The 24,645-nt window shown below is 43.8% G+C and overlaps 1 protein-coding gene across 1 annotated transcript in view; it reads left to right on the top strand.

Moving 5' to 3' along the window:
* Window positions 1-24,645, top strand: part of THBS4 (thrombospondin 4) — an 86,007-nt gene that overhangs the window by 2,881 nt on the left and 58,481 nt on the right. The window contains exon 2 of the mRNA XM_066381684.1: window positions 3,386-3,589. Within this exon, the coding sequence (XP_066237781.1) occupies window positions 3,386-3,589 (204 nt within the window). The remainder of the gene's footprint in view (window positions 1-3,385; window positions 3,590-24,645) is intronic.

Here is a 24,645-nt window from a genome sequence, read left to right as displayed (position 1 = left end):
AAAAGTTTTCTTATTGCAGACATTATTAGGCTGGTTCAAATTTATGAGTATAGTATTATGTGTTATATGATTTTTTTCCCCATTGATTTGAGAGAAAGGAAGAGAGTGAAAGAAGCATCAATTCATTGTTTCTCTTAAGTTGTTTCATTTAGTTGTGTACTCATTGATTGCTTCTCATTCGTGCCCTGACATGGGGGTGGAACCCACAACCTCTGGTGTTCTGACACGATGCTTTTATCCACTGAGCCACCCAGCCAAGGCCTGGTGTTACATAAATTTTTGACACTTGAACACACAAGTTTCTGATGTGCTACAGGCATAGATATCACTTCCCCTTAGACAGAGCTGCCTGTTTTTTTTGGAGACTTGAAATCAGGCTATACTACCTAAATTATCTGGTTTTTGTAGTTGCTATAGATTATCTGATTAAGTCAAGTTTCTGATAGATTTCTTTGAGTTAGTTACTTTTGCAATTATCAGCTCAGTTGGATAATTTGCTTATCTCCTTTTTCCTCTGAGCTAACATTATTAGTCTTATTAGTATGTGTTCAATTTTTATACTGTGGTGTTTGGCTCATTGACAGCAGTAATTTCACCTCTGACACTGGAAAGTTGTGCTTAGATCCTGGTGCTATTACTAAAATGTAATAACATTAAAAGAAAGATAGTGTCTCATTTCCTTTTCAAAACACTCTCTAAATTCATCACCAACTACTCCCAACTCTGTCTCTTGAGAGAGAAGCCAGTGGATTAGACAAACCAAACAGACTGAAATAGGACAGATTTAGCTTGAACTAAATTATGGAAATGATCACAGTCCAAAATAAGAATCAGGGATTATTAAGTTTAGTTTTGAATGCAGTTCCCACACTTTCAACACACATCTCTTTTCTGAAGATGTCTTGTCCTGAATAGAACTTTTAAACGTATTGACTTATTGCCCTCGCTGGTGGAAATGTAAAGTTTCCAATTCTCTGGAAATTTAAAAATTCTATTTCTCTTTGGAAGTACAGTAGGCGGCAGTCTTCATGCTTGGGGAAAGTGGGATGTGCTAGAAGGGACGCAATAGCTCTTCTGCTTTCCAGTGCTCCTAGGAGTGAGCTCATTATTGTGTCAAGTCCTTGGTACATATTAAAGAAAAATACAAATTCAGCCTAAAGACAAGTTTTCTTTTTCAAAAGTAGACATTTTTAAGTAGGTTTTTGCCTGTTTGTTTTATAACTTTTATTTATTTTTCTTATTCACTCATGTTAGGATTTTATTGTGTTGGCTTTCAAATCTTTTGCTATGCAAATTTATATTTCAACTGGGATCTGGTTATATGTATATTTTTTATAATCTCTTTTTACCATTTAATATACCATGAACAACTTTCCATGTCTATAAGTGTTCAGCCACACTACCTTTTTTAATAGATAGTATTATACTTTTTGGAAGGACCAAAATGTATCCATCCAGGGCACTAATATTCATTGTTCCCAGTATGTAGATATCATCAGTAATAATTTGTTGAACAGTTTCAGTGACATAGGATGGCTTAATCTGTGTCAAGCCCTTTTTTCTCTGCTAGGGACACTTTTCATAACATGCTATGCCAAGAGAGCTTCAGGCGTCCCACCTCTTCCGTTGAATTTTTATATAATTCCTTCCATAACAGAATTCTAGAATACCACTGGTGGTGAATATTTTTGTACTTAAATAATTTACTATATTATCCACTATTTCCTTAGGATAAATTCCTGCAAGTAGAATTGCTGAATCAAAAGCATGTGCATGAGTGGACCTGGAGAAAATTATGCTAAGTGGAATAAGCCAGTCAGAGGAAGATGAGTGCCATATAATTTCACTTATATGTGGAATCTAATGAACGAAATAAACTAACAAACCAAGGAGTAACAGACTCATAGATACAGAGAGCAGACTGACATCTGTTAGAGGGGAAGGGGGTTGGGGGCTGGGTGAAAAAGGTGAAGGGATTAAGCAAAGAAAAAAAAGCTCATACAGACAACAGTGTGGTGATTATAAGAGGAAATTTGGGTGGAGGAGGTGAAACAGGGTAGAGGGAGGATAAAGGGTGATGGAAGGAGACTTGACTTCGGATAATGGTGAACACACAGTACAGTGTACAGATGATGTGTTATAGAATTGTACACCTGAAACATATATTTTTATTAACCAATGTCACCCCAATAAGTTCAATTAAATGAAAAAACATGTGTGTCTTAGAGCCTTTGACACTGTTGTTTAAACTGTTTTCAATAAACTATCTTCACAGTGTCTATACTAATTAGATCTTACTCATGGGTATATGAGTCCCCGTTTTCCTGAACCCTCCACCAACAGTTTGGTATTACTATGTTTTGTTTTGCTTTTTTCAATTTAATGAAAATTGTTTAAGTTAGCAATTCCTTCATTTTTAGTTAAGCATGTGAACATTTATATAAATATATAACTATATATAAATATATAATTCTTTGCCTTTGTGACTCTTTTTCTATAAATTGCTTTTTGCCCATTTTTCTTTGAGGATGCTTATTTTACTGATTTTTAAGAGCTACTTTTAATTATGAATACTATTACACTTTTGGTAGCCAAATCGTTGGATCCAGGAGACATCTGTGGACTTGTTCAAACAATATTTGCGTAAGTAACTCATAGTGAGGAAGACCCAAATTTGGCCATTGCCTTTTAAATAACTCTAGATGTACTCTCTCATGCCTTTCTTAAATATCAAAAAGTTGGAGAGAAAGTGTTGCTGGCTTGAACAAAAGCAACTTATTCTAGTTTTTGTATACCAACTCTATCAGTCAGGTTATAATCAAGAAATAGAGACCACGTTGTTTTTCTTTTTTGTTTTGTTTTTTTCTGCATTGGGATTTGTTAACAAATATCAGAGAGCTATAGATGCAAAAAGGGAACACTTAGGTCTCACAAAAGGAGCAAACCGTTTTTCTGACACTTTATCTCCCACCACAACCATGCTTTCTGCTGTATTCCCTAGTTCACTTATCACCAACTAGGACAAAACAATTGGCACTGGTCCAAGAGGTGCAGAGCGAACCCCAAGGTCCCCTGAAGTTCACTGCCTGGGGACCTAGGAAAAGCAGTGACTCGGCTGCTCTCCCTTGCCCCCTGTACTCTCAGCCATCAGTGCTTTGCCCAGCAGGCATTCTCAAAGCCGCTTCTTCAGCCACATGCAATTTGGGGTTTGCAAACTTAGTCTTTCCTTGAGTGGGGGCCATGACCTAGTAATAAGTGTGGTGCTCTATTCCTTTTGGTTCGGGAGTCCAGCCACTGTAGCTTCCTGTCAAGTTGTCTCCTCAAATGGCATTTGCCCCAAAGTTAAATCTTCCACTGATTGTGCCTTTCTCTCCACTCTCCCCAGTGTTTGACCTTCTCCTGTCGGCCAGCCAGAGGCTGAACCCAAGTGCTTTGCGGCCAATCCTGACTGACCCCAGCCTGAACGAGCTCTACGTGATCTCCACCTTCAAGCTGCAGAGTAAAAGTTCAGCCACCATCTTTGGCCTCTACTCTTCAACGGACAATAGCAAATATGTTGAATTCACTGTGATGGGACGCTTAAACAAAGGTAAGGAAACTTGCAGAAATCATTTTCTTAAAAATCCTCTTTTTCTATTCCAGGATTTGAGGTCTACTTTTAAGATGGTTCCCTTGTACAACTTTTTTTCCCCCTCATTTACCGTTCATTTCAGTTTTCACTACTGAATTCTTCTTATTGTCCATTCACCTATACAGAGAGAGCAAGTTGATGTTGGGTGAAAGAATGAAGAACTGCGTGTGGCCACAATGCCCTCTGACATTGTCCCTCATGTTATTCTGGGTCCAGTTCTGGAAGGGACAGCACCCAGGACAGTTGGGCCCCCATCTCAGTCAGCTCAGGTTGCTTATAACACACCATCAGCTGGGCAGCTTGAACATTTACTTCTCGCAGTTCTGAAGGCTGATAAGTTCAAGATCATGGTGCCAGCAGATTCGGCTCCAGGAGAGAACTTGGGTCCTAGCTTGCAGACAGCCACCTTCCATGTGTCCTCTTATGTCCTCTCCTCATTGTGTGTCACTGGGGGGCGGGGAGCTTTTTGTCTTTCTTTTCTTATAAGGACACTAATACCATTATGTGGGTCTTGCCCTCACAATCTAATATAAATCTAATCACCTCCCAAAGGCCTGCTTCCTAATACCATCACAATGGGGGTAGGGCTTCAACATATGGATTTGGGGGGGACACAAACATTCAGTGCATAACAGCCACCCACACCATTTTATGTTCTCTTGGAAGTATGTGGTTTAGCAGCCCTAACTCCTAGCTCTGCAAGCACTTCCCAGACTTGATGGAAAGACTGTGCCTTGGACAGCAGAACTAAATGGACAGCTCTCTCTTTCAGCTGTTTCATGCCAATTCATACACATTGGTCACCTGTTTGGCACCTCCACTGTCAAATGTTTTACTGTCAAAATCAGTTACTACAAGTACTAAAAAATGACTCAAAGAAAAAGGCCACTAGTTTTTCATCTCCTTCCCTTCCACCCATGTGCTGGGGAAAATACCTGTTCCTACTTATTGAGGAATGTGACAGATACGTGTTTTGCTTTTAACAAAAAAAATTAAAATAAATAAATTTTAAAAAATAAGAACCAGTCTTTGTGGCTAGATGTTATATTTTTTTCTCTTTCTTTTTTAATTCAGTGAGAGGAGGGGAGGCAGAGACAGACTTTTGCATGCACCCTAACTGGGATCCACCCAGCAAGCCCACTAGGAGATGATGTCTACCTATCTGGGCTGTTGCTCCATTGCTGAGCAACCGAGGTCTTCTTAGCACCTGAGGCGGAGGCTGTGGAGCCATCCTCAGCACCCAAGGCCAACTCGCTCCAGTTGAGCCATGGCTGCAGGAGAGGGAGAGAGAGAGAGAAGCGAGAGGGGGGAGGGATGGAGAAGCAGGTGGGTACTTCTTTGTGCCCTGACTGAGAATCAAACCTGGGACATCCACATGCTGGGCTGACCCTCTACCACTGAGCCAAGAAGCCAGGGCCTTTAATGTTTATTTCAATTTGCTTTATAAAGTACATAGATACTTCCAGTGCTCCAGACTCTTAGACTTTGACTGTGGTTGAACACTTGAGTCAGAGGCATTAGCTGCTGGAAGACTTTCCTCCTTCATAGCCTTCATGGGACTATAGAGTTAAAAGCAAGAGGAATGAGGTTCTAAATCTAACCCCTTCTTTTATGTCAAATTCCAACGTTCCCTTTCCCTTCCACCATCCCCCTCACAGTCTGCTTTCTCGGTGCATCTCAGCCTCTTGGGTTGTGGTAAGATTTCACATAATGCAGTCTGGGGACAAGGTTTATGGTTCAGCCATTCCTCTCCCTTTGCCCATCTTCAGCCCTAATGAGGGGTAATTTCGCCCATTTCTCTGCCTTGAATCAGCCCCATTTTGCCTCACATCTATTGAAGGAACTGCACATCTCACAACCCAGCTACTCAGTTTGTAACACTATGTGAAAACCACCCTCTTCATCTAAAGAGCAGTAGCTTCTCACTAAACTGTCTATTTAAATGCATGAAAGATTTTTCTTTTATGTAATTCACTCAGCTTAGTGGCTAAAAGGTTCTCTGTAGAGTGAAAAACTCTGCTTCTAGCTTTTCACCCTCGCTGAATCTCATCCTCTATTTCTAAACTGGTTAGTATATATGAAACTACTGTGGAAAGCTTGTGTTGCCTGGAAACACAAGAAGCAACTTACCCTGAACTTATTCTTCCTGTTTAGTAAGCAGGAGTAACACTAAATATATGGGCTGCTAGGAGGATAGGTAAGGGAGTTGTTAGTATGTTTCCTTTGAAGAACCACCAGGCATGTGACTCAGCTGTAACTCCCAGCTGATCACTGTGTTAGAAAAGATGAAAGGGATGATGAACACTTCTGCACCCTCCAATCTATTAGAGGCGAGCAGTAGCCATTAGAAAATATTTTTTAAAAAGAATACAGAAATGGGCCCTGGCCAGTTGGCTCAGTGGTAGAGCGTTGGCCTGGCGTGCGGGGGACCCGGGTTCGATTCCCGGCCAGGGTACATAGGAGAAGCGCCCATTTGCTTCTCCGCCCCCCCTTCCTCTCTGTCTCTCTCGTCCCCTCCCGCAGCCAAGGCTCCATTGGAGCAAAGATGGCCCGGGCGCTGGGGATGGCTCCTTGGCCTCTGCCCCAGGTGCTAGAGTGGCTCTGGTCACGGCAGAGCGACGCCCCGGAGGGGCAGAGCATTGCCCCCTGGTGGGCAGAGCGTCGCCCCTGGTGGGCGTGCTGGGTGGATCCCAGTTGGGCGCATGCGGGAGTCTGTCTGACTGTCTCTCCCCGTTTCCAGCTTCAGAAAAATACAAAAAAAAAAAAAAAGGATACAGAAATGAAAATTCTTGGAATATGAGGAAGTTATACTAGTATTAGAGTTTGGAGAGTTTGACCTAGAGATGTTTCACTGGAGCAATAGGAAAAAGTACAGAGATTTCCTACCACTGGTGGATCTGAGAGTTCAAGGAAGGAGCAGCAACCCACTCTGATTCGAAAAAGAAAAAGTCACTGGGTCCAACAGGTCCCAGGTAAGGACATGACATATGGTTGTGGCTCCCCATGGCAGTATTCAGTGGTGGCCATGCATTCCTGATATAATTTATGGAGAGTGGGGGAGAAAGTGAGCCCCAGTCATTACTCAACTGGCAAGGCTCAGTTGATCTGTTCTCTTGATTGCATGGGAAACAGTAAAACAGAAGAAATCAAGATGTAGCTCTACTGAGTGGGAACTAGGACCCACCTTTCTCTCCATTAAAGGTCATGATTTGGGAGTGGTTGACTATATAGATAGTATCAAAGAGCAGGATTTCGTTGTCTGGGTCCTCAGAGAGCTCCTACAGTAAACAAAAGTGTATCACATGAAGACTGAAAAACAAGTTTGCCACTAAGCAATTGCTTCTACTGTCACCCTCTCCAATTTACCTTACCCACGACAGTCTCATTACTATTTACAAAGCACAACTTGAATCAAGTTATGCCTGATACCAGGCTTAAATAAAGTTTAAACATCCACCTGTGCATTCAAGGCTTTCCCCGGCATGACACCCAACTAGCCTTTCCAATGAATCCCTCCTTCCAACCCTCCATGCAGCCTACACTTCAGCTCGACAGACTAGCTACCATTCACAGGACCTGCCCATGCTGTCTTTCCTTCTCCATCCTCTTGCTCTCGCCCTCTGCTCCCCCCCCCCCCCCCCGTGCACATCCTGCTCTCTCTGCAGATACCAAAATTCTACACATGCAAGACGCAGCTCAAACTCCTTCTGACACCTTTCCTTATGCAACTTTGTATTTCTGTGGAAGGCACTCATCTTAGTTTGTCTTGTACTTGAATTACTTCTAGGTCTTCTCTTTCCTAGTTTGTAAGCCTCCCTCAAAGCAGGGACTAAACATCCCTTGAATCACTTTTGTGTCTACTGCTGCCCCGATCACAGTGGCTCACACATAGAAGTGACTCAAGAACAGATTGAATAGAATAAATGGAGGCTGAGAAGAATAGTCTTGTTTGTTAAAGAAGCCATACTCTATTGTACCAATTCTGTAGATACAGAATGCCTGGCATGTTGTTGGTCTGACTCAGATTCATTTTTGAATGAATGAATGTTAGAGACATTTGGGTGAGACTATAAAAGAAATATACATAGTACTTCTGGAAGAATGATCTATCAGATCTATAAGTAAGACAGGTGGTATAATCTTGATAGAAATAAGCATTCTATAGAAACCATCTGACTGGATAGGAAATATAGTTGATGCTTTTCTAACATCTGGCATGGAGGCAACTTTCCAGTTAGTATCCTGCGTTTGAGTTACAGTTAAAAATCTTTCTGACTGTGAATACCTCTCAATTGCTCCTAGCTTTGTTTGCTATCTCTGAAGTGGGGAGGAGATGATAGCTGCCTCACAGATTGATTGCAAGAAGGGAATTACATGAAGTATGATAACTCGTTTATACTGCAAAGCTCAAAGAAATCCTTCAGGGTCTTCCAGAAGGAAGGGAAGAAAACAGGAGGGAAAGAGAGGTAGAGATAGATATCGCTGCACCATTTAATCCCCATCTTCCAAAGATGATAACTTGGTGAACTCTTCTTGGCTTGCCCAGATGAAAACTTCCCCTTTTAGAAAAAACAAATGAGAAGAACTGTTTCTGTTGGGTTTTTTACTATTTTTTCAATTATGCTTTACATTTAATATTACTTATATTAGTTTCAGGTGTACAGCACAGTGGTTAGACAAGCATATACTTTACAATGTGATCCCCTGGATATTTCCAGGGCCCATCTGGCACCGTACACAGTTACTGCAATATGATTGACTGTATTTCCTATGCTGCACTTTAGATCTCTGTGACTGTTTTGCAACTGCCAATCTGTCCTAAGAACTGCTTCTTTAGACCTAATTTTATCTCCACAGAACAGCTTGGTGCTGTAGAAATGAAGGGAACCCCAAGACTTTGCAGTAATGACTGGAGAGAGTCAAGCTCCTAAGCCTGAGTGTAGGAGATGTCTGGTAGTTCCGGGCAGTGATTCTGAAGGCTGTGGGGCTAAAGAGAAAGATATAACTTGGAAGAAATGGAAGAGTTTAAAAATTAGAATTTGGATAATGACGGTCAATAAATGAGGTGCCTCAGACATTTATACTAATGGAGCTCTTACAGTGTACCAGGACTGTGCAAAAGGTTCAATACTCATTTTCCCTTCTAGCTTTCACAATACAGCTAGTGCTCGACTTACGACCATGATTGGTTCCGACAGACCAGTCATAACAATATTTGGTTGTAAGTTGAGTAGGCTATATGTACAGCACTATGAAATGATGTTATAAAAATCTTTAAGTCAAAGACAGAAACAATTTCCTCTTGGTAGACATCTTGGGAGGGGTTTGATGAAAAATATCCAAGACAGAAAACACAAATTGCTGTACCGAGTCTGGGATAACAGTTGAAATGGTGCACGCGGAGATGGTAGTGCTTCTGGAAGCTGGTCCGCACTGTCGTACGCCCAGCTGGGCAACGCTTGCACTGCCAGACGTGAAGCAGTCATGGCTAGCGACTGTGGTCATAAAGTCGAATGGTCGTAGTTGCATAGGTCGTAAGTCGATCAATACCTGTATCCTTATAATGTGCCCTTGAATGAGCTCAATTTTAAAGTGGCTATGTGCAGAAAATTAAAAAATTTTAGTAAACTTTAGGGCAAAACTCCAGAATGTTATATATGATACTATACTGCTCACAAAAAATGGGAGATATTTCAAAATGAATATGAAGCAATAAGAAAAGGAGCATTTGATTTTTTTTATTAAACAAGAACATCAGAAAAGCAAACGACAAGTCAAAGAAAGTGGTTTGATTATGCAAATGTGATGCAAAACCAACTTTAATTTCATTGGTGAAAATGCACTGTACAAAAGGCTGCAAGTACTGGAGTATCTGCACGTTCCCTGATGCTCTAATTTTTTTGAGCAGTGTATATTATCATATGTGTATGGTAACCTGGAAAAGAAAGCTGGGATTATTTTAAGACAAATAAGTTTACTAAAAATAAGTCATGCTAACCTTTTTTGTAAGTAAAGTTTCTAAGCTGATAGATCAAAAAGATACTGTGAGCTTAATATATCTTGACTTCAGAAAAGAATGTTAAGTTACTCATTATACCTTTGGAATTATATTAAAAAGAATGAGCTGGTTAAATACTGCTGTTAGGAGTTGGTAAGTTGCCTTATAGAAAAGTATCTAGTGATTTTTGACAAGTCTCTCTCTTGGGCGTTTAACTGTTCAACTTATTAGTGACTTAGATCAGGGGTAGTCAACCTTTTTATACCTACCGCCCACTTCTGTATCTCTGTTAGTAGTAACATTTTCTAACTGTCCACTGGTTCCACAGTCATGGTGATTTATAAAGTAGGGAAGTAACTTTACTTTATAAAATTTATAAAGCAGATAGATTTACAGCAAGTTAAAACATATAATAATAATTACTTACCAAGCACTTTATGTCGGATTTTTGCTAAGTTTGGCAGAATAAATCTTTATAAAACAACTTACTATGGTTAAATCTATCTTTTTATTTATACTTTGGTTGCTCCACTACCACCCACCATGAAAGCTGGAACGCCCACTAGGGGGCGGAAGGGACCAGGTTGACCAGCACTGACTTAGATGAAGACATTGACAGTATTTTATCATGTTTGTAATTGGAACAAAGCTAGAAAAAACAGTTGAACATATTAGATGCTATGGTCAAGATTTATGACACGTAGAGACAGACAGAAGGGAAGGGAGGATAGAGGTAGAGGGAGGAGGGCAAAGGGGGAAAAGGAGATGGAGATAGAAAGAGACTGCTTGTGACAATGGGCATATGACTCAGTGTGCAAATGATGTTTTGATGAGCTGTACACTTGAAACCTTTTCGACTTTGTGAACCAATATCACTCCAATAAAGTAAAAAAAAAATTTATAAGGCCCTACCAGACTGATAAAAGATGCCACCATCAGTCAGATGAAATTTAATAAGAAATATGTAAATCACAATCAAGGAGTGAAAAGTAAATTACAGAAGTACAGGATGTGGGAGATATATTCTAAGAGTTCTAATCAGACCTGACCAGGTGGTGGCACAGTGGATAGAGCATCAGCCTGGGATGCTGAGGACCCCAGCTTAAACCTGAGGTTGCCAGCTTAAGTGCAGGCTCATCCAGCTTGAGGATGGGGTCATAAACATAACCCCATGGTTGCTGGCTTGAATCCCAAGGTCACTGGCTTGAGCAAGGGATTACTCGCTCTGCTGGAGCCCCCTGGTCAATTCTCATATGAGAAAGCAATCAATGAACAACTAAAGTGCCACAATGAAGAATTGATGCTTTTCATCTCTCTCCCTTCCTGTCTGTCCCTGTTTGTTCCTTTTGCTCGCTCACTGTCTCTTGCTTAAAAAAAAAAAAATTCTAGTCAACAACATTAAGAACCAGTCAGTGTTGAGCACAGTACCTGACATAGTAGTTACTCAAAAATACTTACTTCTTGAATGGGAAGATACAGTAATACAATGGTTCGTAAAGGTTCCTTAAATTATTGCTTTGTTAATGATGCATGTGACCAAATAAGGGAGCTAACAGTTCCACTGTACTCTGAACTGCCCAGGCCATATCTAGAATATTGTGTCTAGTTATGGACACATTCACAGGGACACTGACAAGTCAGAGATTACCTTGAGAGTCACCCAAACAGCATCCCTTTCGACCTCACTTTTTACATCAAAAGTCAAAAAGTTAACAACGGGAGAAATAAAAGAGCCAGACAGAACACATGAGAGAGATAAAAAATTGACTTAAACTATTTGAAGAATATGGTTTGGGATAAGTCTAAATTTATCTGTAGCTCTGATGAAGAGCAAAATTAGGACCCATTTGGTCGAAGTCAGAGGAAACAAATACTGGCTCTGTATTAGGAAAATCTTGGAAAGAAATTCAAAAGTGAAATGGTTTTCTCTACAAAGTAATGAGTTCCTTGTTACTGGAAATGTGGTGATAGAGGCTGGATTTGTATTGAAAGAATTTGTGAAGTGAGATAATGAGCTGGATGACTTACAGTGCTAATATTCTGTGGCTCTTCTAAGGCTAGAGAGATTACTTGGGCACTTAAGAAATTGCTTTGTGCCCTGACCAGGTGGCTCACTTGGTTAGAACTTTGCCCTGATATGCCAAGGTTGCAGGTTTGACCCCGGTCAGGGCACATACAAGAGTCAACCAATGAATTCATTAATAAGTGGAACAACAAATCAAGGTTTCTTTCTCTCTCCCTTACTCTCTCTCTAAAATCAATCAATAAATATTTATACATAAGAAAATTGCTTTGTAACTCTTTCCTATAACATGTACTTGGGATTTTATGCTTATGCACTGCTTTGTCACCTGCCAGATAGTTGTGTACAGTGACGAGTCTCATGATTTCTCAAAATATAAAGCTCTCTGAAAATATATAATATAATTGCTGTGCTTTTCAATGGATGATTTCTTTGCTTTGTGTGTCCATGTGTGTGTGTACATATATGTGCATACTGTAATTCCAGTTGCAGAGGCAGGTTCACATTGGATTGAGGCAGACGGTAGAGAAACTGCAGAGCCGGAAAGGGTTGGGCCACTCCATTTAATAGAGTCTCACAACAGCGGACAAGCACACAGGCAGGGGAAACGCCTCTCAGGCAAACAAACAGCAGAATGGCCTCTCACAGTGGTAAGCAGGCAATCCACACAGCCACAGTCCCCCATCTCTCCCGAGTGCAAACACCCATAGCCTTATACAGGCCTTGCACACGTGGCACAGCCATGCACTCACATACTAATCAGGCAAAGTGCTTGCAGCCGGTATCCCTGCGAGCAAGCCTAACACAGCTGCCCCACATTCCACCCCTTTAGGGTTGTTTGCTTCACAATCTACATGACAGGAAACAGAGACCACAGCAACAGCAAAAGTTACACAATAATTACAGTTGCAAAGATGTCCTTCACAATGTCTGCCTGAGCACTTTGCCCAAGAAGTTAACTGGAGGCCCACCTCCAACTCCCCACTCCACAGTGCCAACAAGGCCACGCACCGTGGGGGGGGAGGCTGTACAGTCCAGGGCCAAGTCCATTGAAGCTGTTGGCCTTTAAGGAGGGCTGTTGGGGCAGGCAAAAGCATGTTGCCCTGATGTCCAAATGTCCTTGGTGCATATCCGCAACTGGATGGGAGCAGCTGTCTGATGCAGGAGGGCCTCCACTGGAGCTGGGCTCCCCCGCCCCCTGTCGAGGTCTCTCATTCAAAATCCGGAGTACTGTCCACAAGCGGCGTGTCCATCCAGTAAGGGAGCTGGTGCCCCCCTCCTGTCGCAGTCCCTGCTTTAAGAGTCCATTATACCGCTCAATGATACCAGCAGCCTGGGGGTAGTAGGGAACATGGTACTTCCAGTCCACCCCCAGCTCTTGAGCCCATTGTCTCACCATTGAACCAGTGAAGTGGGTACCATTGTCACTTTCAAGGACTAGCAGTCATAAGTATGCAGCATTCAGGCGGTCCAGAGCCTGTATGACTGCCCTCTGGTCAGGGTTATGGGTGGGGTAAGCAGCAAGCAGACCAGTGGCAGTATCTACACAAGTGACTGCATACTGGTAACCGTATGGTAAGGGTCTGATGATGTCTACCTGCTACAGTGTCAGTGGAACACGACCCCTCTGGTTCTGTCCAGATGACACCAGTGGTCTCCAAGGGTGCTCCTTGGAACACACTACACATTGCTCACAGGCTGCAAGTACCTCCACATAGGACACAGGCAAGCTCCACGCCTTAACTGTAGCCCACATAGTTTTTTGTCCCCCATGGAGCAGACGCCAGTGGAGCCACTGAGCCACATCACCTGCAGGCACAGTCTCCAAACATCACAACCTCACCAAAGTGTCTGCCTCATCATTCCCAGGATGGGCTAGAGGGGCATGCCCTGTGACATGATATACTGTCACCTGCTTCTGGTGTCCTGTTTCCCATAAGTCCTGCCACATGGCCTGACCCCAAAGTGGACGGTGCATTACCATCCACTGGTTAATATGCCAAGTAGCAATCCAAAGGGTCAGTCCACGATAGACAGCCCAGCTGTCAGTGCAAATCACTAGAGGTGAAGGTTCATTACAGGCAGCTAGCCATATGGCTCTTAATTCTGCCCACTGGCCACTTTGGCCTGTACCTGTGTCCATCCAAATAGTCTCAGTGGCCGGATGGAAGGCTATGGCCGTCCACTTGGCAGGTTGCCCCCTGCTGGAACCATCAGTATACCAGACATCCTCGGGGATGGGCACCCGCCCCTCATGGTAGGGACTGACTTCAGGTTCTGCATCCTGAGCCCCAGCTGCACCTGACTCTAAGGTCGCATAGGTGACTGGACCCAAGACTTCCTGCAGTTCTGCCCTCAACAGGCTGGTGCTAAGAGCACAGCATTGTTGCAAGTATGCGCCCCACTTGGCCAGGGTGGAGGTTTGGGCCATACCACTATGAGGTTTGATCACCCAATCTCTCACCCATCTTGCAATAGGGTATGTTGTCTTGACTGTAACTGGTGTTGTGGTTGTAATGCTCTCAGTGGTCAGGAGGGCAGCATACACAGCTGCTAGGTGCTTCTCCACTAATGAGTAATGGACTTCAGTGCCTTTCCACAATTGGGACCAAAACCCAATAGGTTGCCGTAAGCGCTCTGTCCGTTGCCACAAGCCCCATCCAAACCCCTCCAAGGTTACATGAATATCCAGCTCACAGGGCTTGGCAGGATCAAATACATTCACCTTGACAGCTCTCTTAGATGCTGCGAATGCACCTTGTGCCTGCTCAGTCCAGTCCCAGCGAACCCCCTTCCGAATAAGGTGATATAAGGGATGTAGTAACTGAGCTAAATGGGGTATGAATTCTCGCCAATACCCCAACAGACCTAGGAATTCCTGTAACTGCTTTACCATAGTGGGCATGGGGTATGCTTGGATCTTATCTATAACTGCGTCAGGGATAACCTTTGTCTTACCTGACCAGATAACTCCCAAGAACTTAACAGATAACCCAGGTCCTTGCAATTTGCTCTTGTTGACCGTCTACCCACAGGCTTTCATATGGGATAGCAGGGTAGGGACTGCTTGCCCCAATTCTGGAAAAGAGTCACTAGGTAGCATAATATCACCAATATAATGGTACATGTGGACTACCTCTGGCTGTTTCCATTTAGCCAGGCCAACAGCCACCAGCCCATGGCACAAGGTGGGGCTATGCAGATAGCCCTGTGGTAATACTGTATAAAAGTCCATTGCTGACCTTCCCAAGTGAAGGCAAATTGGTCTTGACTCTCTACAGCTGTATCAATAGAGAAAAAAGCATTGGCCAAATCTGCCACAAAGTGGTATGTCCCCAACTCATGGCTTAACCGATCCATCATGTTAGCTATTGATGGAACAGCAGCGTGCAAAGGGGGAACAACTTTATCAACTTCCCTGTAATCCACTGTCATTCTCCAGGTTCCATCTGGTTTGTGCACAGGCCACACTGGGGAGTTGTAAGGACTGTGTGTTGGCCAGACGATCCCCAACTTTTCTAGTTTGAGGACTGTCCCTGTGATATCTTCATAGTCACCTGGCAGGCGGTACTCCTTCGTGCTAGTCACACGCCGAGGGAAGGGTAATTGCAAGGGGGAATGTGCTGCATGTCCCCGCAACACTGCCTTTACAACCCGGACTTGCAGGCAGAACTCCCCAGCTGTAGTTTCCAACCACTGTCCTTGTAAGACATCTACCCCCTAAATGTATTCAGGAATAGAGGATATGTATACCCTGTATTGCTGAGGAGGCAGTCTTCCTATCCCCAATGGAAGAGTTATTGGCTTCACTTGAACAGTTTGGCCCACATACCCGTCAATGTCCACTGGGGTCCCAGCAAACTGCTCTGGGTTCCCATAGAGGAGGGAACATTCTGCACCTGTATCCACCAAGGCCAACACCCGTTGTACATTAGAAGGGACCAGTGGATAGCCAGTTCCACGTGTGGCTGCCAGTCCTGCCCGTCCCTGTTAGATGGGTCCCTCAGCCTTCCCTGTATTCAAACTGGGACAGCAGGTCTTGGGGTCCTCCTCTCCTTCAGCAGTCTCCATCATATAATCTTGCAACCATGCCGCCTGCACACCAACCGTTTTATTGGTAGCTGCTGGGGCTGTTCGTCTCAGTGGCTGGAATCTCTGTCCTGGTTCAAGCTGCTGCCAAAGCTCCACAGAACCTTAGTAGGCTTGCCATTCAGTTTCTCCCTATCTGCCCAGCTGCAATCAAATCTACCCACATCTGTGTTCAGGTAACTTTCACAGGCCTGTTCCTCTTGCTGGGGGGGGGGGGGGCTAGTACAGGCAGCAGCCCTCACAGCTTTGTGATTCTGTGGTGCCTCCAGCTCCCCCAAATCTGCTACCATCTGTGTAACCATGTTGATGGGCTGCCCCACATAGGGACCCAGGATAGCCACTAGTGACCCAAAAAGGGCTGATGGGGCACTGCAGAGGATAAGATCCCACATCCCGGCCATAAACATTTCCTCGTCTGGCCCACAGGACCCAGGGTAGAAAGCAGCATTCTTCATAACCAGTTCCTAAAGGACCTTTACTAACTCACTGTAGCACTAACACCAACTCACTGCTCCCAGCAAGTCTCCAGCATTCTGCCAGACCATACAAATGGCAGCCATCAGCCATCCTAATAGGGTGTGGTTTCCTAGGTTGTCATGGCAGTTCTGAAGACACTGCTTCAAGAGGGAGTGTGTGGTAATGGCGGCCAATTCCTCCATCTCTGTTCTGGAGAACATGATACCATCACCTCTATGTCCAACAACCGCAGCAACCAGCTGCCAGCAGCTCCATGGATTTCTGCCTGAATTACACCCCCAACTTCATCAGCTCTGATAGGGCCGGACCACAGAGTGCTCCACTATCTATGGAGGAGGTTATGGTTGCCCCTGAGGGATTTTACCTTTATGGTGACCACCAGCTGGGCTCTGAGTCTGCAGACAGCAATTGCAGCCCAAGCCTACCCCTCAGAAGAGGAGGAGTCAGGAACACCTGCTCCCATCCACTCAGAGACACTCTGCAGGCAGGAATGCAGCTCTGTCTTCCACGCCCACTTTGGCTCCTGCAGCTGCCGGCTCTCAGCCTGAAGCTGACTCTCGAGCTCCTGAACCCGCTGTTGTTTCTCCAACAGCTGTCGCTGCCAACATTCAGCTTCCAGGGCAAACTGCAACTTGAGAACCCACAGTTCCTTCTCCAGAGACTGCTCCAGTTCCAGGCACCACCTGCAGCTCACAATGCAGCTCTCGAACCCGGTCGGCCTCCCTCTCCAGTGCTGGCTCCAGTTCACGCCATTGCTGGTTCTCAGCCTGCAGTCTGTCTGGCAGTTCTCAGATCTGCAGCTCTTTCTCCAGTGACCATTTGCAGCTCATGCTGTTGTGGCCTCTTGCTCTGCAGCTCGTCCTGGAGCTTTCAACCTCAGGCCCCTTCTTGCACAGAGCTCTCGGTTTCCTCTTGCAGGGCTGTAAAAAACACCCAGCCTTCAGCCCCTGAAAGGAGAGACACAGAGAACAGCGACCACTCCTCTATCCCACCCTTCAAGGGTGTCGGCGGCTCCATACTGATCTGCTCTGAATCCTGCCCACTACACCAGGTGTAATGCTTGTGGCTGAGGCCAGGCAGGTCCACATTGGATTTGGACAGATGGTAGAGAAAATGCAGAGCCAGGAAGTGTTGGCCATACCTGTTTATTGGAGGCTCACCAAGACAGGCAGCAAATAAACAAAAAAGTGAAAGCTAATAAACAAAGGAAAATCTGCTATTCACAGTAAGGGCAATGGAGCAAGGAGAACCACACCTCATGATGGTGGGAGAGCGATCTGGGAGAATCACTGCCCAGGGGAAGCACCCAGAGCCTTCTGTAGGCCGTGCACACATGCCGCTGCCACGTGCTCATGCACTAATCAGTCCAAGTGCTTGCAGCTGTTAACCCGTGAGCAAGCCTAACACAGCTGCCCTACAGTGTGTCTCTGCAACTGGGTGAGAGCAGCTTCCCAGAGCAGGATGGCATCCACTGAAGCTTACCCCTGCCCCCGTCAGGGTCACTCATACTATCCAAAGGCGGCATGTCTATCCAACAAGTGAACCAGTGCCCCCCTCTGGTCGCAGTCCAAGAGTTAGTCCACGATAGATAGCCCAGATGGCTATGCAAATCACCAAGGTAAAGGCAACTAGCCATACAGCTCTTTTTTTTCCTCTTTTTTTAATTATTATTAATTTTAATGGAGTGACATAGATCAGTCAGGGTACATACGTTCAGAGAAAACATCTTCAGATCATTTTGACATTTGATTATGTTGCATACCCATCACCCAAAGTCAAATTGTCTTCCGTCACTTTCTATCTGGTTTTCTTTGTGCCCTTCCTCTCCCCCGCCCCCAGTAACCACCACACTTTTGTCCATGTCCCATAGCTAATTAACAGGTGTGAGGTGGTATCTCATTGTAGTTTTGATTTGCATTTCTCTAATAACTAATGAAGATGAGCATCTTTTCATATATCTGTTGGCCATTTGTATTTCTTCCTGGGAGAAGTGTCTGTTCATGTCCTCTTCCCATTTTTTTTATTGGATTGTTTGCTTGTTTGTTGTTGAGTTTTGTGAGTTCTTTGTATATTTTGGATATTTGTTTATGTCCCACTTCTGTATGAAATCATATAGTTCTTGGTTTTTTCTGATTTACTTATTTCACTCAGTATAATGTTATTAAGGTCCATCCATGTTGTTGTAAATGATCCGATGTCATCATTTCGTATGGCTGTGTAGTATTCCATAGTGTATATGTACCACATCTTCTTTATCCAGTCTTTTATTGAAGGGCTTTTTGGTTGTTTCCATGTCTTGGCCACTGTGAACAATGCTGCAGTGAACATGGGGCTCCATGTGTCTTTACGTACCAGTGATTTTGAGTTTTGGGGGTATATTCCCAGTAGAGGGATTGCTGGGTCATATGGTAGTTCTGTTCTTAATTTTTTGAGGAACCACCATACTTTCTTCCATAATGGTTGTACTACTTTACATTCCCACCAACAGTGGATGAGAGTTCCTTTTTCTCCACAGCCTCTCCAACACTTCTTATTACCTGTCTTGTTGATAATAGCTAATCTAACAGGTGTGAGGTGGTATCTCATTGTAGTTTTGATTTGCATTTCTCTAATAACTAATGAAGATGAGCATCTTTTCATATATCTGTTGGCCATTTGTATTTCTTCCTGGGAGAAGTGTCTGTTCATGTCCTCTTCCCATTTTTTTATTGGATTGTTTGTTTGTTTGTTGTTGAGTTTTGTGAGTTCTTTGTATATTTTGGATATTAGGCCCTTATCTGTGCTGTTGTTTGAAAATATCTCCCATTTAGTTGGCTGTCTGTTTTGTCAGTTTCTCTTGCCATACAGCTCTTTATAAATGAACCTCAGCACTTTCCACAGTGTGCTGTCTGTTGCCACAAGCCCCATCCAAACCCCTCAACAGGCTCACAGGGCCTGGCGGGGTCACACACATTCAAGGCCTGTGTCCCCTTAACAGTTCTCTAAGCTGCTGCTGCTGTATTAAAAAAATAAATAAAGCACCTGTTACCTTCTAATGCCAACATCTACTGCACATTAGAAGGGGACCAGTAGATTGCCAATTTCACATGGGGCCTCTGGCCTCCCCCCTTCATCCCTGCCGTCATGGCAGTTCTGAAGACGCTGCCCCAAGGAGGAGCATGTGGCAACAGTGACCAGCCTCTCCATCTCTGTTCCAGAGAGCATGATGCCATCCACCCCTATGCCCCACAATCACAGCAAGCCTACCAGGGGCTCAGTAGGTACTCTTTGCTGCTGGGTTTTACCTTCTGGACAACCTCTGGCCAAGCTCTGAGTGTGCAGATGGCAGCTTCAGCCTGACCTCCTCATCCTCAGAAGAGGAGCTGGAAACACCTGCTCCCACTGACTCAGAGCCACTCTGCTGGCACAGCTCCATCTTCAGCTCCTGTGGCTGCCGGCTCTCGGCCTGAAGCTGAACCTGCAGTTGTTCCTGCAACAACAGCCACTGCCAACGTTCAACCTCCAGGGCAAACTGCTACTCACGGACCTGTTCAGCCTCCTTGTCTAGTGCTCGCTCCAGTTCAAGCCGTTGCTGCTGCTGAGTTCGCAACTCATCCTGGAGCTCTGGGCCTTGGGCCACCTCTCGCACAGAGCTCTTGGTTTCCTCTTGTAGAGCTGTAAAAACCAGCCAGCTCGCAATCCCCAAAAGGACAGTCATGGGGAGCCATAACAATGACCACTCCTTTTCCCCACCCCTCAAGGGTGGCTGTGGCTCTATACCCATCTGCTCCAAACCCTGCCCACTTCGCCAAATGTAATGCCGGTGGCCAAGGCCAGGCAGGTCCACATTGGATTCAGGCAGACAGTAGAGAAACTGCAGAGCTGGAAAGGGTTGGGCCACTCCATTTAATAAAGTCTCACAATGGCAGATAAGCATACAGGCAGGGGAAGCCACCTCTCAGGCAAGCAGCAGAATGGCCCCTCACAATGGTGGGCAGGCAACCTGCCATCCACAGCCTCTAATCTCTCTCAACTGCAAGCACCCATAGCCTTACACAGGCCACACACACCTGGTGCTGCCACGATTCACACCAATCATGCAAAGTGCCTGCAGCTGTTTATCCTGTGAGTGAGCCTCACACAGCTCTACACATACTCTGTAAACTTTGCATTTGTTCAAATCACTTTAGACTCATAGGCACAGAGAACCGACTGTCAAAGGAGAAGGGAGTCAATGGCTGAGTAAAAAAGGTGAAGCAATTAAGCGAAAAAAGAAAAGACACCTCACAGACAACAGCATGGTGACCACCAGAGGGAAGGGGGGTGGGAGGAGGTAGAAGAGAGTTGAGGGGGGCTAAATGGTGATGGAAGGAGACGTGACTTGGTGTGGTGAACACGCAATACAGTGTGTAGATGAGGTGTTATAGAAATGCACACCTGAAACCTATATATTTATTAACCAATGTCACCCCAATAAATTTTAATTAAAAAAGAAAATTTTGAAACAGATTATATTTATCATACCTGGAAGTCACCCAGACTACTTTCAGGAAAAGCAATTTGATGATTTACTTTTTATATATATTTCTGAAGCACTAAAGTTACAAAGACCTAGTGTATAAAGGATAAAGATAAACAAGCAAAGGCAAACATGACCGTCCATCACAGGAGACAGTAATGGCAAAAGGCTTTTTTTAAATGTACAGTTATTTTTAAAAAGGGGGAAAGGGTGACACCAGTGGCTTTCATCATATATTTAAAAGTGTGAAAGAGCAAAACCATTTGCCAAGCAAAGCAGAAAGCCCCAGACTACCTTCCCAAGTTTGCTGCCCACAGGCCAGGTCACTCTGGACCTCTGTGCTCAGCAGACAGAATATTATCATTCTCAGTCTTTACAGCTGGTTCTCTGTTTCATTGCTTTGACATTCAACATGTCGTAATATTTTTGACAACCATATACATTTTTCCCAAAAAAGGCAACTTTTGAAAATTCTTCCCCATGGTAGCAATATTTCAGATCTATATTGCTTGGGTTTGTTTTTTCATCCTCTGCCAGTCACTGAGATGGTATTTAATCAAGTTACACTACATAGTTCCCATGTCAGGCTTGTATCCAGACATGAAAATGTAACCATAGAACGAGGTCTCAAATTGTCAAGTCCACAAAGATGTGAAATTTAGAAGGAAAGGATTTATATATAAATCAATAGAAACTGTCCCCCACATTTTAAAAAGATTGTGCGTTCAAAAATCAGAGTGGGCCCTGGCTGGTTGGCTCAGTGGTAGAGCGTCAGCCTGGCGTGCAGGAGTCCCGGATTCGATTCCTGGCCAGGGCACACAGGAGAAGCGCCCATCTGCTTCTCCACCCCTCCCCCTCTCCTTCCTCTCTGTCTCTCTCTTCCCTTCCCGCAGCCGAGGCTCCATTGAAGCAAAGATGGCCTGGGCGCTGAGGATGGCTCTGAGGCCTCTGCTTCAGGCGCTAGAGTGGCTCTGGTTGCAACAGAGCGACGCCCCAGATGGGCAGAGCATCACCCCCTGGTGGGCGTGCCAGGTGGATCCCGGTCGGCGCATGCCGGAGTCTGTCTGACTGCCTCCCTGTTTCCAACTTCATAAAAAAAAAAAATATATACAAAAAAAAATCAGAGTGGACACATGAATATTCTATTTTATCTATTATTTTTTCAATTAAATCATTATAGGTGGTATTTTCACATGCTATGGGAAAATTAGTAAGAAATGGACTCCTGGTACCGAAAGTTTATGCTCTAGTAGGGAAGATAAAAAATAAACAGATATAGTACTACCTACATTTGTACAGCAGTTCATAGTTTTGCATTTTCTTTCAATGAATTTTATTTTGCTTATTTAATTTTTAAAATTTTTAATTACAGTTTATATTTTATTTTATTTTGTATTGGTTTCAGGTGTACAGCATAGTGGTTAGACAGCATATACTTTACATGGTGTCCCCTTGATAGTTCCAGCACCCACCTGGCACCACACATAGTTATTACAATATTACTGACTACATTCCCTATGCTGTACTTACAGTCCCATGACTATTCTGTAACAATTTTTTTTTTTTTTTGGTATTTTTCTGAAGCCGGAAACGGGGAGAGACAGTCAGACAGACTCCCGCATGCGCCCGACCGGGATCCACCCGGCACGCCCACCAGGGGGCGACGCTCTGCCCACCAGGGGGCGATGCTCTGCCCCTCCGGGGCGTCACTCTGTCGCGACCAGAGCCACTCTAGCGCCTGGGGCAGAGGCCAAGGAGCCATCCCCAGCGCCCGGGTCATCTTTGCTCCAATGGAGCCCTGGCTGCGGGAGGGGAAGAGAGAGACAGAGAGGAAGGAGAGGGGGAGGGGTGGAGAAGCAGATGGGCGCTTCTCCTGTGTGCCCTGGCTGGGAATCGAACCCGGGACTTCTGCACGCCAGGCCGACGCTCTACCACTGAGCCAACCGGCCAGGGCCTCTGTAACAATTTGTAGCTTCTCAGTCCCTTCACCTTTTTCACCCAGTCCTCCAAACCCCTGCCCTCTGGCAACCACCAATCTGTGTTTATGAGTCTGTTTCAATTTGTTATAAAAACTTTTCCATTGATAGAGAAGCTTGTTGTTCCACTTAGTTGTTCCATTTAGTTGTGTACTAATTGATTGCTTCTTATACATGCCCTGATTGGAGGTCGAACCTGTGACCTTGGTGTGCCTGGACGACACTTTATCCACTGAGCCACCTGGCCAGGGCAAGTCTGTTTCAATTTTATTTATTTTGTTCTTTAGGTTCCACAAATAAGTGACATCATATGGTATTTGTCTTTCCCTGTCTGACTTACTTCACTTAACATAGAACCTTCTAGCTCTACCCATGCTGTTGCAAATAGTAAGATTTCATTCTTTCTTGTGGTCAAGTAATACTCCATTGTATATATGTATCACTTCTTTATCCACTCCTCTGTTGATGGTCACTTGGGATGCTTCCACAGCTTGATTATTGTAAATAATGCTACAATGAACATAGGGGTGCATATATTCTTTCAAATTAGTGTTTTGAGTTTCTTCGGATATGTTCCCAGAAGTAGAACCACTGGGTTATTAGGCAGTTCCATTTTTAATTTTTTGAGGAACTACCTACCATACTGTTTTGCACAGTGGCTTCAACAATCTACATTCCTACCAGCATTACACAAAGTTTCCTTTACTCCATGTCCTTGACAACACTTGTTGATTGATGATTTGTTAATGAGTGCCATTCTGACAGGTGTGAGGTGATATCTCAAATAGTTTTAATTTGCATTTCTCTGATGATTAGTGATGTTGAGCATCTTTTTATATGCCTATTGGCCGTCTGTATGTCCTCTTTGGAGAAGTACCTATTATGTTTTGCTCAGCTCTTTAATTGGGTTGTGGTTTTGGGGTTTTTTTGGGTGGGGTTTTTTTTTAGTGTTGAGTTGTATAAGTTCCTTATAAATTTTAGATATTAACCCCTTATCAGATGCATCATTGTCATCCCATTCACTGGGTAGTCATTTCATTTTGTTGATGGTTTCTTTTTTAATGCAAAAACATTTTTAGTTTGATTTATTCCCAATGTTTATTTTTTTCTTTTGTTTCCCTTGCCCACAGAGAGATATCAGAAAAATATTACTAAGAAAAATTTTTGAGAGTTTGCTGCCCATGTTTTCTTGTAGGACTTTTATGGTATTGAGTTTTACATTTTAGTTTTTAATTCTTTTTGAGTTCATTCTTGTGTATGGTGTGAGAAGGCGGTCCGGTTTTATTTCTTTGTATGTATCTGTGCAATTTTCCCAACACCATTTATTGACTAGACGTCTTTACCCCACTGTATGTTCTTGCCTCTTTTGTCAAATATTATTGAATAATTGACTACAGAGGCATGGGTGTATTACTGGGCTCTCTATTCTGTTCCATTGATCTATATGTCTATTCTTATGCCAGTACCATGCTGTTTTGATGACAGTAGCCTTATAGTATTGTTTGATATCGGGTATTGTGATTCCTCCAACTTTGTTCTTCTTTCTCAAGATTGCTGTGTCTAATCAGCATCTTTGTGGTTGGTTCTATATAAATTTTTGGATTATTTGTTCTACTTCTGTGACATATACCATTACTATTTTGACAGGAATTATGTTGAATCTAGAGATTGCTTTGAGTAGTATGGACATTTTAACAATGTTAATTCTTCTAACCCATGAGCATGGTATATGCTGCCTTTTATTTGTGTCTTCTTCAGTTTCTTTCTTTGGTGTCTTACAATTTTCTGAGTACAGGTCTTTGACCTTCTTGGTTAAATTTAATACTAGGTTTCTTCTTTTTTCTTTTTTGATGGAATTGTAAATGGGATTGTTTTCTTAGTTTCCTTTTCTGATAGTTCATTAATGTTGTATAAAAATGTAATTGATTTGTGTATATTTATTTTGTATCCTAC

This window comes from Saccopteryx leptura, chromosome 4 (genome assembly GCF_036850995.1).
Source record: "Saccopteryx leptura isolate mSacLep1 chromosome 4, mSacLep1_pri_phased_curated, whole genome shotgun sequence".
NCBI classification, from domain to species: domain Eukaryota; kingdom Metazoa; phylum Chordata; class Mammalia; order Chiroptera; family Emballonuridae; genus Saccopteryx; species Saccopteryx leptura.
The sequence above is the reverse complement of the archived record's forward strand: the minus strand, read 5'-3'. Positions and strand labels throughout refer to the sequence as shown.